This window comes from Monopterus albus, unplaced genomic scaffold (genome assembly GCF_001952655.1).
Source record: "Monopterus albus unplaced genomic scaffold, M_albus_1.0 scaffold504.1, whole genome shotgun sequence".
NCBI classification, from domain to species: domain Eukaryota; kingdom Metazoa; phylum Chordata; class Actinopteri; order Synbranchiformes; family Synbranchidae; genus Monopterus; species Monopterus albus.
The window spans coordinates 177,619-190,421 of record NW_018128384.1 but is presented as its reverse complement, the minus strand read 5'-3'; the positions used below and the strand labels follow the sequence as shown (position 1 = coordinate 190,421).

Here is a 12,803-nt window from a genome sequence, read left to right as displayed (position 1 = left end):
TATGACACTTTACTGCTAAAACACGCTGCTAACTCGTTAGCTGTGTTACTGTTGATGACATATTCAATAATTAAAGTCACGTTAAGTAAGTGAATGTGCAGACTGTGTGTAAGTTACCATTAACCAGTGCAGTCATTTAATGCAACTCTTTCTCATTAAAAAGCTAATTAACCCTTCTGCTGCTAAAACTCAAGCTAATGTTAGCAAGCGCTAGCAACGCCTAAAAAAGACCGGTGTGTACCGTTATCCACGTCCTGATCCACCCTACTAAAAACTAGCTGACTACCGGACCACAAAATCTAGCAATGAACACAACAGAGATATTAAACTCTCCGGGAAGTGAAAACGCCAGTCTAAATGCAACGAAAGACGTTTTTAAAGACACTTCAGACTCACTATTCCTTGATGAGCACCATCTTCGTCACACGCTGCAGCTGCGCACTGGGAGGCGACACCACACAGAGGGATCAACAATTTTGTCCCGCCCCCTCTGTATCTGATTGGCTGAAAAACCCACACCACCGTGTCCCTGTGGGCTGTAGTATACAATTTACCTACATACAGTGGTGGAATTAACCAAGTACATTTATTATTTATGCTAAATAAAGTTAAGCTTTGCAAAGATCTTGGTAGAAACCATGAACCTGAATAAATCCTGTGTATGTCCAATTTTGTATTAGGCTGCTTGGATCTGGGGATTTTCTAGCCAAAAAAAGTGATAAATAGAGCATGCATAAAACTGTCAGTAAATATCTACAGAGTACCTCTTCTACCTCTGCCAACACTGCAAGTATAGTCCTACAATCCTATGACACGCATACATACAATGAGGAAGTTACAGAACACCAACAGACATAGGTTGTCTCAGTATAATCTACTGTACAGGTTGGCTATAATAAGAATACAGAGTGATGGAGCTGGTATTTTACTTAACTAAAAGTTAACAACAAGTACAGTACTTGAGTAAATACATTTAGTGGATTAGTGAGTTTTTGTTAGAACAGGATAGGATGAACATTACTACTTATAACAAGTAATCTAAGATTTATTTTTTCATGTTTATTACAAGGAAACATGTCTGAAGAACTGTTGGCTTCATTATGGCCATCAAAGCAAGAGAAGGAAAAACATTTTTATTTGGCAAGTTCTTGAGAACTGTGATGTCTCTGAACAAAAGTCTGGCACCGCTGCTAAATTGTACAATAGGAAACACTCAACAGCAAAAGGTACCATGCTGACAGTCACACATGAAATCAAATCTCCATAAAAGTATCAAAAAGTTTACTTTAATCTTGACTTCTTCCTGGTTTTGTCCTTATAAAATGTTTAATAAAGACTGTAACACAGTTTACTTTACAAAATAAATGACAACAGTAAGCACTGATAATGACATTTAACACTAATTAATACATGATAAATCAAGCTCAAATTCAGGTTAACTTACACAAATACAGTGAGTGTTAAATCTGACAAACTGTTCTCCTTTTCTCAGTCAGTTTATTTTCAGTGCATTGTGAGGCACTGAGACACGTGCACTCTACTCAGGCATGAAAACACAATAAAAGTCGGTCTTTCTTTCTAGCTTTCTCCAGAAAAAGGCACAGTCATCACATTTAAAACATTAACTTCACAAAAAGGTAATGACGTGTAAAATCACAGTCAGTAATGAAACAGTACTTTTTAAATTCTTTCTCTTCAGCGGGTATTGCTAAAAATGTGGTTGTGTTTTGCTGACAGCTTCTGTCATTGTGCAAATGCAGAAAAAGAAACAGAAGACGGCCTAATAGCTCCGGGCCTGGAGTGGCAAATATTAAAAATCTCAACATTTAGAAGATGGGAAAAAATGTCCTGGTGAGAGGAACTTGTAGCCATTCCCAGAGCGAAGTCTGATGCTTCCTTTAGAGTTTGTGGGACGATTAGAAAATGGAGGTGATGGTGGTTTCGCCTCCAGGTTTGGGTGACCGTTTGGTCTGTTGTCAGTGTTGTGATCCTCAGCTTCATTGACATTTTTACTGACAGACTCAGGTCTAGGTGAGAGATTCAGCAAACCCAAAACATCTTTCTGGACTGTACTCATCTTTTTGTTTCCACCTCGAAGTAAACTGGCAGGACAGGGCTCCTCATGCTTCTGGCCAGCACTGGCCCAGAAGGTTTTTAAGTTATGAACTGCCTGAACTTTGTTCTGTTGGGACTGGTTTAGTTTGGGGGTGTTGGCAGGGCTGGACGAGGCCGAAATGGATCCTGTTGAGGAATAGGAAAGAGCTGGCGATGGGGAAGGTGAGATGTGGGCGGTGTACAGAGAGGTAGGGTATTTCAGTTTCACATCTGGGGAGGGTGAAGCCTGCCCTTTCACAGAGAGACGTAAAGAGGGAGAGGAATGAGCTGGGCTGCTGTAGCCTGAGCTGATTTTCTGCAGCGAGGACGAGCGGGATGGTGGTTTAGGCCGAGCTGGAAGAGGTGTTGAGACAGAGGTGGAGAGGGGTGAAAGATGAGCAGAGAGCGACAGAGGAGACGAAGAGGCTTTTAGACTTGCTCTACTGGGTGGTCTGCTAAACGCACTGGTCTCAGAGGGCTGAAACACTCGTGTTCCTCCTGCTGGAGTCAGAGTTGGACTGATGGTAGCAGAAAGCGATGACTGTCTGTCATGAGTCTCTTCTCTCCCCTCAGGCGCCCTCAGTGTCTTTACCTTCTGCAGGCTCTCCACAGCTTCCCTGTGGCTCTGGGTCTCCTCCAGGATCTTCTGGACCAGTGCCTGGGGATCCAGTTGTCCAGCAGGCCCCGTCCTCTCTTCCTGAGACTTGACTGTGCTGTCTGTCTCAGTACTCGACTGGTCTGACTCAGAGCTGCTAACCTTCCCTTTCTCAGTCCTCTGAGGAGATGAGCTGAAAATAATGGTTAAAAAGGTATACAGAAATTAACCCAAGAACAAGAGTTATAAATAAGGTGACTTCCTCCTCACTAAGTGAACTTACGTTTCCTGCTTGAGCTTGGTGCTGGTTGCCACTGTGAGGGCCAGTGGCGGAGCTTTAATTGGAGATGTAGGTGTGCTGATGCTTCCCTTGGAGGAAACTGTTAGAGGATACCCATGACCCCCAGCAGATCCTCTCCCAGCACCACCTCTGCCATGTCTGTGTCCTGCAGGTAGCGGCAGTGTGTCACAGTCCCTCCCCCTTCGACCTAATGGCTCACTGCTTATAATGGAGTACCCCTCATACTCCTTGTCCTCCCCTTCTCCTGCTGGTCCTCATCCATGATTGGCCAGCTGACCCTTTGAATGGCAGTGCGAGGCGTAGCGGCCTGCTCCTCCACGAGGTCTCTCTGGCTCCTGTTGATGTGAGCACTGGCTGATGATGTCACTTCCTGCTGGCTCTGGTCAGGACAGGAAACAGAGAGAGGAGGCAAGGGAGCTGAAGCTGTAGACGGAGATGGCGTCGCAGGAGAGGTTGTCTGGGCAGACTGGGGGGAAGAAGGAGGGCTGAGGAGGGTAGCACCCAAAGGAGAGGGGGAGAGAGTGCGGCTGGGAGGTGGACTGGGAGGAGGACAGAGACTCCAGAGAGGACGAACTGTCCATGCTTAGTCGCTTGGGAAGCTCTGTGGAGTCTGAAACATGCAATGAAATGATTTCAAGTTATGTGGCTGGAATTAAGAACAAGATTCAGTAGAATTTAGCTCTGAAGAAAGTCCAACGTAGAATGAGCAGCATTAATCTCACCAAACAGTGCTAGAAGAGACTGAAGGGCAAAATGCACGGTGCGTCTGCTGGCCTGTTTTCCAGTCTTCAACACGACCTCCTCCTGACCCACCTCACAGAGATCAAACCCTAACACACACAGAGGAGAAGGTCACGAAGTTCATGTACTCATGTACTTGAGTGCAGGTTTTAAATGTTACATTATCTGTCTATTCCAGAACATTTCAGAGAAAATTGATGTGGTTTTTACATTTATTTAATGGCTAAATAATTAAATACTGTGGAGATTAAGATTTTACACACACCAAACACAATCTTACAAAACAAGATGGGCAACAGCACAAGAAGTAGGTCACATCAGCAGCACGTTGACCAGCTGCAGCACTACAATACTCAGGACCACTTTTTAGTTTTGGGCCCAGTTATACAGGGTTTAACAGTGATTAAGTTGCTGATAAATTCATTTTGATCCAGATGCTCTGCAGCTATGTAGCCAAACTGTCCATCGTAGAAGTCCTGATGAAATAAAAAGCTAGAAAGCCAAAGAGTAATGTTGCCTGTTGGAGGCGTGTGTTCACCACAGAAATCAGAACTGTATGCACAAACAGAAAGAATTGGTGAAAACATGAAGGAAATACTGAGTTAAATGTACGTAGATGGGTGGGTGTGTATATATATATATATGTATATCCAAATATACATACTCATACAGATCTGTAACTAAAAGTACAGTACATCTCTTTTGTCTTTCTTGATGCATTAATGTAGACTCTTAGTTAACTTCAGTTTTCTTTTACCATCACTACAATTACTTTCTCTTTGTGATTAGAGTTTAGAGTTGTGAAAACATGATGAACTGCAGTTATGAGCCTAGTAATTGTTAACTGATGAACTTAGTTAATGACAATAAAATGTGAAAACTGAAAATGAAACTCAGTTTCTTCTAACGGTGACTCACCGAGCGCTGCCAGGAACTCGTGGCAGCCTGGAAGCCTCCACAGCTGCACACTTATCGACACTTGAATGGGAGCCAGTGAAAAGTCCTGCTCTTTGTCACCTGACTGCAACTGGACCAGCACTTGGTGAAGCTGTCAAGGAAAGAAGATTGAAGGAGGAGGAGAAGTAAATGCTAATATACACATGTGAAAACTAGCAGAGCACAAACCAAGTCTGAAAGAATAATTCTCCTTATGGAAAGACTGATGTAGCAGCCACATCTGTCAGACCTTTCATTAGATTTATATACAGCAACCTCTTTGCGTGCCTGCTTTGCCCAGTCTGGTACTTTGTTGGTACTGAAACACTCACCACGCTTTTAACTGCCTTCAAGTGGTGGGTATACGAGGAGAGGAAACAACTTTGGTGTTTTCTTTTTCCCTGTGTAAATGTTGGGTTTCAGGCACTGCACACTCAGGCATGCTTGGATGCTTGGATGAAGACCTGCTCATGGTACTGGATGATGGCCATGCTTGAATGAAGACCTGCTCATGGTACTGGATGACCGCTCAAGGCCCACACAAGTGAAATTACTCACCATTTCACCAAAAAGCTGCTTTTTGTGGAGCAGAACCTTGTTCTTCTGTCCTCTCCCATGAATCTAGTGACCCCTTTGAGGGGCCCGACTCTGATGTTGGGAACCACTGGACTAAACTAGCTAACTGTAAATACAGTAGTTGACACTAGTTCCACTTGGAGCAGCGCTAACAGTAAAATGCCACAACAATAATCTCATATACTACATAATAACATACCAGTTACAGGGGACCTTTACTACAGACCCAGTGTTCTTACTTTAAAGACACTTGTTGACAATACTAAAACACCATTTTGCCGCATACCTTTTAACACTAATGAACCATATGTACATTGTTGTGTCAGAGCATTTGCTTCTTCCACTACTGGCATGAAAAACAGTGCAACGTGGCCGCACCTTATGAATGAGCTGCTCTCCAGCCTCAGACGCTGGGACCAGTTTACAGAGCGCCTGCAGAGCGGGAAGAGGAAGACCTGAGGAAGCACAAAACGCTAATGAGCTCTTTGAGAAGAAATGTTGCATCTTTTTGTAAAAGATATTTATTTTTTATGAATTATAATAATTATTTATACAACTGCTATGTTCTGCCTTTGAAGAGCCTGGCTGCCCCAGACCCTCTTTCACCTGGTCCTTGAATAGAATATGTTATGAGCATTATTTTATTGTTTTCATGTTTTAAAATGTTGCCTCCTCATATGTTTTGTCACTGTTTTTATCTGTTTTGTTGTTCAGTGCATTACTCTCAGATAGTTTTCAAACAGTTTTACTGCTCAGCCCTATTTTCAGCTTGTCACTCATCAGTAAAACACTTTGAATTGCATGAACAAAAGGCAGCATACAAATCAAACTTGACTGATTGACTGAAGCCAAGCTGTGGTACCAAGCAGAGACTGCAGGGTGGTGCTGCACTGCTGCAGCCGGTCCCCGGGATCTGACGTTGGGAAGAAAACCGCCGCAGGGAGACCAGCACCACTACCAGAGAAGTCCAAACGGAAACCCACTGCAGACAGGAGGGCCTGCCAGCCAGGCACCCCGCCGACCTTCCCCCGAGGACGGAAAACACACAGATGTGAGTAGAGGAGACACAGAGGCTGACGTGTAAAGATCTAGAAGGACACACGCAGACCTTATTCTCTACGCTTTGCTGCGATGTGTACATTGGATTACACTGGCCACTCTGGATGCGCTGCAAAGACTTCTCAACCTGTGGAGAGAACGAGTTCATGTTAAGTCATCACTGTGTGATGAAGCTGCCATTTTGAGCGCTGTGGGGATTTCATGGCTGGAACATCAGAAGAACCCAGCTCTGATGCAGTGCTGCTGCTAACGATGATGACTGAGCTCAGCATATCCAGCCTGAATTTGTACTGATACTTGAGAGCTGAGTTGATTTCCTCCCATCTGTACAAGCAACATTATATTTGAATAGTTTTTCACTAGATGCAAAGACAGTGATGTATGAAAACCATCAGAAGCTCAGGGACTGGTCTAGACTCATATAAAGGCTGACATTTTTAATAACTGGAAGCATAGAGCTGTCTCACCAAGTGTAACAGCACTCTGAGGGCATCCCTGGCCCTGGCAGGGTGCTGGAGGATCTCAGCCAGGGCTTGTCCAACCAGTGACACAGCGCTGTTCAGCTTCATGTCACTGCCAATCAGCATGTAGCCTAAAAAACACACCATGATATTAAAGATGATATCTTCAGTTTCTTTTTAAGTTGTTCGATAATATATTAAACCTGCAGCAACTGATTAACTTGGCCACTTGCTGTTGAGCGGGTAGTGAACAGGGGCTTTGTAGAGCATCTTCTCTGACAGCTGAAAGTCATGAGTGCTAGTTTCTGTCAGAGTTATAGTGCTTATGTTTGCGGTTGTGTGCTCACCAGCCCAGTTGGAGGGATGTGAGAAGTGTTTGCTGCTTTGCAGGGTCTTCATGGCTTCTGTCAGAGCTGCACTGGCTTTGGTGCCACTGAGAAGGGCAGTGTAGAATGTGTGTGCGAACAGTTTGGAGGCAGCCATCGGCACAGGCCACAGAGAAACACACACACACTGGACCCCTGCAGCCAGGAAGGCTCGGGTCAGACCCACCAGCCCATCAGCTGTCACCCTGCTGCTGGACTCTGGGTACAGCCTAAGGCAACACAGAGCCAGAGATTAGGTGGATCTGTCAAACCTAACAGACTCCTAGAAATGTGTGAAAGGTTTTACCTCAGAACTACCAGTTTAATGCTCAAGCACAGGCCCAGGATATCAGCAGCAGTGAGGAGGAAGTCTTGAAGCGCTGGACTGTCACACACGCTCTCCCCATCCTCACTTGTTTCATCTGCTCCTCTAAGTCTCTCTGGACTGCTGTGACTCTTTGAGAATGACCCCTTGACCTTTCTGCCCTGATCTGCTGTCTCGCCAGAGGTCGTCACCCCACACAACGATTTCTCCATGGGTCGGCCACCTGAGGCCTCTCCTCCAGCAGACTCCTGGCTGGGGGTGAGGACCAAAGCAGCGAGCTTCCAAGATATATGAGTTGCAAAGTGAACACACTCCGTCTGATTCAGAGCTGCTAAAACACGCTCCTTTGTGGCATTTGCTCCAGTTAGGGGATGACATCCCAGCTGTTCCCCCAGCCAGAGAGCTTCATCCTGGGCTGAAGGTAAGGGACCCCACAGCCAGCGGTCCATCACACTGGGGGGCAGGCGAGGAGGCCCAATCACTGCAGCCACTGAACCAGCATCTGAGCAAATTAGGGGGCCACCGCGGCGAGGATGAGGCTGTGAGGTGGTTAGAGCACTGGTCAGAGATTTATATGGAGCAAAAGCATTAAATCTCCAGGGGGAAAAATATGATATGAGAAGTCAGTGACCCAACAAGACGTCAACAATTTGCATATATTTTTACAAACGTAGGGGGACCACCTCAGTGTTTAAGACATAGATCTTATTATAAATATGATTTGTTTACCTTCACTGTGGCTCCCAGGCTGGCTAAAGAAGGCACGGAAATGAGACTGAACCTTTCATATAGGTACTCATTAGAGGAGCTGCCTTTGAGCAAGGCAAACGGGATCAGGTAGAGTTCCCCCTCCAGTACTAATACGAGCTGTCTGTGTCTGCCCACCGGTCCACTACTGTGCATCAGGCCCTGCAGAGAAAAGAAGACGAAGAGACTGAGTTAAAGAGGAGTCGAACAGGACATGTAAATGTGTGGATAAATGCACATACATACCCCTTCCATTGGCGCGATGAGCAAGTCATAAAGGGCTCGCAGAGGAGGTTTGTTGATGTTACTCGGTCGGGAAGGAGGAGAGGATAAGCTGTCCTTCGCTGGAGACACTGTGGCACTGTACAGGCTGGTCACGCTCTGACAGCTTCTGTAAGAGATATAAACACACACACTATTTAAATCAGTCAGTAACAAGACTACGGGTCTCAAGCCATGCTAGGCTGTTGACTGTTTGCTGAGGCTGATGGGAACATGATTAGTGTTGGTGGTATTTGATCCAAAGTACTGGACAAATTCAAATGTTGACCTGATGATGGAAAGTTAAGGAGTCAGAGGATTACAAGTTCATCCTGAGGAAACTCAAATCTGTGCACCAAATTTCATGGCAAATAACCCAATAGTTGTTGAGACACATCACTTAAAACCAGAAATGTACACGTCATACTGGACCTAGATGAAAAGTCACAGGATGACCAGGGTCATTAGGGTTCCTCGTCTGGGGACTAAGAATGTCTGTACAGAATCAAACGTAAAAACCTAAATCAGACCTGTTGAAGAGGTTGTTTCTGGAGACTGTGCACGAGTAGCCCGACCTGAGTTTGTCGTTCAGCTCCTCAAAATGTTGCTCTAATAGATCTCCTGCTTCGCTTTCTGTCTCACTGCTAGAGCAAACTCTGCAAAGTAGACAGAAGCACAAGCCAGTCACGAACCATGCACTCAACAAGGTACGTTTTATTATCACCCAGTGAGAAGAAATAGTGGCATTGTTATCACTTTTATTGGTAGTAACTTTATTTCTTATGTCCTTCACAGTTCATTCAGAAATAGATTTATCCATAAACTATGATCATATGTTCTTCACAAGATTGTTTTCTTCATTGTCGTTAGTCATTGTCTAACAGTAGCATTGTTACACTAGATGACCCCCCTTAGTCCTTAACATTAGCCACTTTTAGCTTCTTGTCAACCCAGACCAAGCAAACCAGTAGCAACAAAACATCTGGACTTAAGTCATTTAGTGCATTAAATTCCTGAATCAACTTGTTAATTCTGCTGGTGATGCTTTCAGCAAACCTTTCTATGTTAAGGAAAAAAGAAAACGTAGAAGGCAAGTACAAGTTAAGTCATCAGTTCCATGTTGAAATGCAAGTCTTTTTACAGACAGAAGGAACAGGCAGTCTCATGAACTGGACCAATAGCCCACAGATCTGGCCCTTTGCAGACACCCATGCTTTTTATGACTCCTCTGGCTGCAGTTTTCACACACTCAGGGAGATTTGATCTGCGTTAGAATAGCAGTTTTTGCTGCCTGGGTTACATGCTAGAAGGTAGTAAAACTCACAGTACTGGTGGTTTGGACAGCATTGTAATTCTGCATATGTGTAGATACTTTTCATACTGTGGATCACAGCATCACACATAAATGGAAGGAGGCCTCAGGCTTGCCACAGCTTTGACACAAACACACGCGACAGACGCTGCGAGTCACTGCTGGCTACAGCAAACCCACTGCAGTGGTTTCCACAGAAAGCTGAGACGCAGTTTGTGTGGAGGAACTTCTGCTGACATGACACATGGTAGTGATTTACAGTCAGGTCCAGTTGTGCCAAGAAAGGTCTAAGGTTGCAGGGTAACCAAGGACAGGAAAACATGGCAGGGGAGAGCGGGAGAAAAGGGAGACACATGACATCCAGTATGCACCTCCTCTCTCTTGCTTTGTTCACTCTGTGTTTTGACGACTGGATATGTACAGTTCAATAGTAAAACTTTGCAGCAATGGAGGTTTGAGCTAAATCCTATATATTAATATTTGATATTTAGCAGGCACAGTGTTTACCACGTTCATCATTCCAGTTACAATTCCTTATTAGCCCTCTGCACAGGGTAGGGCTGTAGACCTGAGGCCGTCTGATAAAGACTCACTGGCTTTCATGCAAGAACATTTTCTTGTCCTGAATTTGTCTCTGTAAGGTTCATATGAGTGTTTTAAGTCAGACTCACCAAACTCTCTTACCTGCACAAACTCTGCATAATGAATGTCCCTAAAATTTCTACACCATTTCTAAAGCAAAGCTCTCCATGACTAATATGTGAGGCAGTCAAAGGTGAAATACACAAAAGACGACATAGGAAGAGGAGGAGGAGGAGAAGGAGGAGAGAAGCACTACCTGCTGTGGTAGCTGTCCACTCCCAGAGCCTCTCTAGCATTGCAGATGTACTGCTCCAGAGACAGAGGCCCTCCACCTCCTCCTCTGCCCTGCGGGCTCCCAACGCCATCCTCAAACTCAGATACCTCCACTCCGGCCTCTCCGAGATACACTTCATTAAACTTCACGATACCTGTTACAGCATTGCAGCAAGAACAAGACTGAATTATTGCATTGAAAAAAGACAGGCCTCACATCCAGAACCCTGCCCCCCAGTGCAGCGGTGTGGCCAACTGGGGGGCAGGGTTTAATAGCTGGTGGGCAGCAGTGGAGGTCTACACTGCATCACTGACTGCATCCGTTTGGGTAGGAGGTTCAGGAATAAATTAAAACAGTGAGTGGCCACCCAACTATATAAAGTGTGTGTGTGTGTGTGTGTGTGTGTGTGTGCATACCTGTACCAGGAGATATCAGCCAGCTGTAGAGAAAGCCTCCAGCCAGAGAATAGTAGAGGACCGTGGCCCTCTGACCGTTGACCGTCTCCAGGATGTGCTCTACAGTCACTGGGATGTACGGGTCAGTGCTCGTTGCTTCTTGACTTCCTTTCTGGCGTTCAACCAGGAGATCAGCAAAGGCACGTGTTCGCCCTCGCTCAGCTATGGCCAGCGCCTCATCATGCCGGCCTGAGTGGTAACACAGAAGGTAAAGTAGTAATGGAGAGATCTGGGAGACCAGACAGACAGATGCAGCCAGACAGCAGGTGATCATTTGTGCACTGCTAACAAGCGCCCAGAGAAAGCAGACAGTAAAATGATGACAGCACATTATAAGCAAAGTGAGGCACAGTGATTCACACAATAAAATAACACAAGAGGAGAGCCAGTTAATTCACCTAGGCTGACGAGGACTCTCTGGAGAGCCTGGTACGAGCTGGTTTGCAGATCAAACAGAGAGAGCTTGTAATCCGTACTGTGCTGCGTCTCATGACGAATTGCCTCAAATAAAACAGAGGCTCTGTACAACTGAAACACACAGCAGACAAACAAACATCACAAGGAGATTCATATACGCCATCAAACTGTAGGACCCAGAGCTGAGTATGCACATATCCACCTGTGCTCCTTTGTCGGAGGAGGAAACCTCCTCCTTCCAAACCAGATCCCCTCACTGTGTCTGACCCACTGCGTCCGACCCCACTGTGTCCAACCCTTTGTGTCGTCCTCATGAAGTCATTCAGTGACCTAGAGCTGCAGCCATGAGTCAGTTCACTGGTAGAAAATGAACCTCAGCTATTTAGAAGCAACAGTCACCGACATGTTCTGGTTCCACCTTCTTTAATGTGAGGAGCTGATGCTTTTCTTTGTCAGACATGAGAATCAGCTGAGTCTCTGTGGGTCTGTTGGTTGGACACAAGTGGAGACGCCACCTTTGGCTCTGGAGAGTCACAGTGGGACTTTTTCCCCAGTGTCTGACATTCTGGGGATAAACAGATCAATCAGATCATCAGGACAATGATCAGATGATTGATCAGGGGACCTGCTGGTTGTGTTTCCAATCAGTCAGTCAGGAGTTTCCTTGAACATGCAGTTACATTAGTCACCACTGGGTGGCACTACATACACAGTAATCTGAATAATTGGGAGAACTGTTGAGGTCAATATCCTGCCTCTCATCTCTCCATCAAACTGACCTTTGTCAAAGTTGCTCAAGTTTTTACACCTGCTCATTTCTCCCGTATCCTACACACTAGACAAACTGACTATTCATATATCTCCTCGTTGGCCTTCCTCTTGGCCTCTTGCCTGGCAGCTCCATCTCCAAAATCCTTCTACCAATATAACCACTATCCCTCCTCTGCACATGTCCAAACCATCTCAATCTGGCCTCTCTGACCTTGTCCCCAAAAACAGCCGACCTGAGCTGTCCCTCTGATGTGCTCATTCCTAATCCTGGCCATCCGGGTCTCTCCTAAAGAGAACCTCAACATCTTCATCTCTGCTACCTCCATCTGTGCCTCTTTTCCTCACTGCTACAGTCTCTAACCCATACAGCATAGCTGGTCTCACTACTGTCTTGTACACCTTTCCTTTGATTCTTGTTGACACTTTTCTGTCACACAACACTCCTGACACCTTTCTCCACCCACTCCAACCTGCCTGCACTCACCTCTTCACCTCTTTCCTACACTCCCCATCACACTGGACTGTTGACCC

The 12,803-nt window shown here is 45.5% G+C and overlaps 1 protein-coding gene across 1 annotated transcript in view; it reads right to left on the bottom strand.

Annotated features, from left to right (window-relative positions):
• Window positions 1-1,070: 1,070 nt before the first annotated feature.
• LOC109952841 (tetratricopeptide repeat protein 28-like) overlaps window positions 1,071-12,803 on the bottom strand; it is a 30,955-nt gene continuing 19,222 nt past the window's right edge. The window contains 16 exon segments of the mRNA XM_020588124.1: window positions 1,071-2,882; window positions 2,973-3,600; window positions 3,713-3,820; window positions 4,650-4,779; window positions 5,622-5,698; window positions 6,106-6,265; window positions 6,352-6,429; window positions 6,770-6,894; window positions 7,111-7,358; window positions 7,436-7,992; window positions 8,183-8,362; window positions 8,447-8,591; window positions 8,992-9,117; window positions 10,612-10,783; window positions 11,046-11,273; window positions 11,483-11,612. Coding sequence (XP_020443780.1) covers window positions 1,820-2,882; window positions 2,973-3,600; window positions 3,713-3,820; window positions 4,650-4,779; window positions 5,622-5,698; window positions 6,106-6,265; window positions 6,352-6,429; window positions 6,770-6,894; window positions 7,111-7,358; window positions 7,436-7,992; window positions 8,183-8,362; window positions 8,447-8,591; window positions 8,992-9,117; window positions 10,612-10,783; window positions 11,046-11,273; window positions 11,483-11,612 — 4,155 coding nt within the window. The 3' untranslated portion in view covers window positions 1,071-1,819.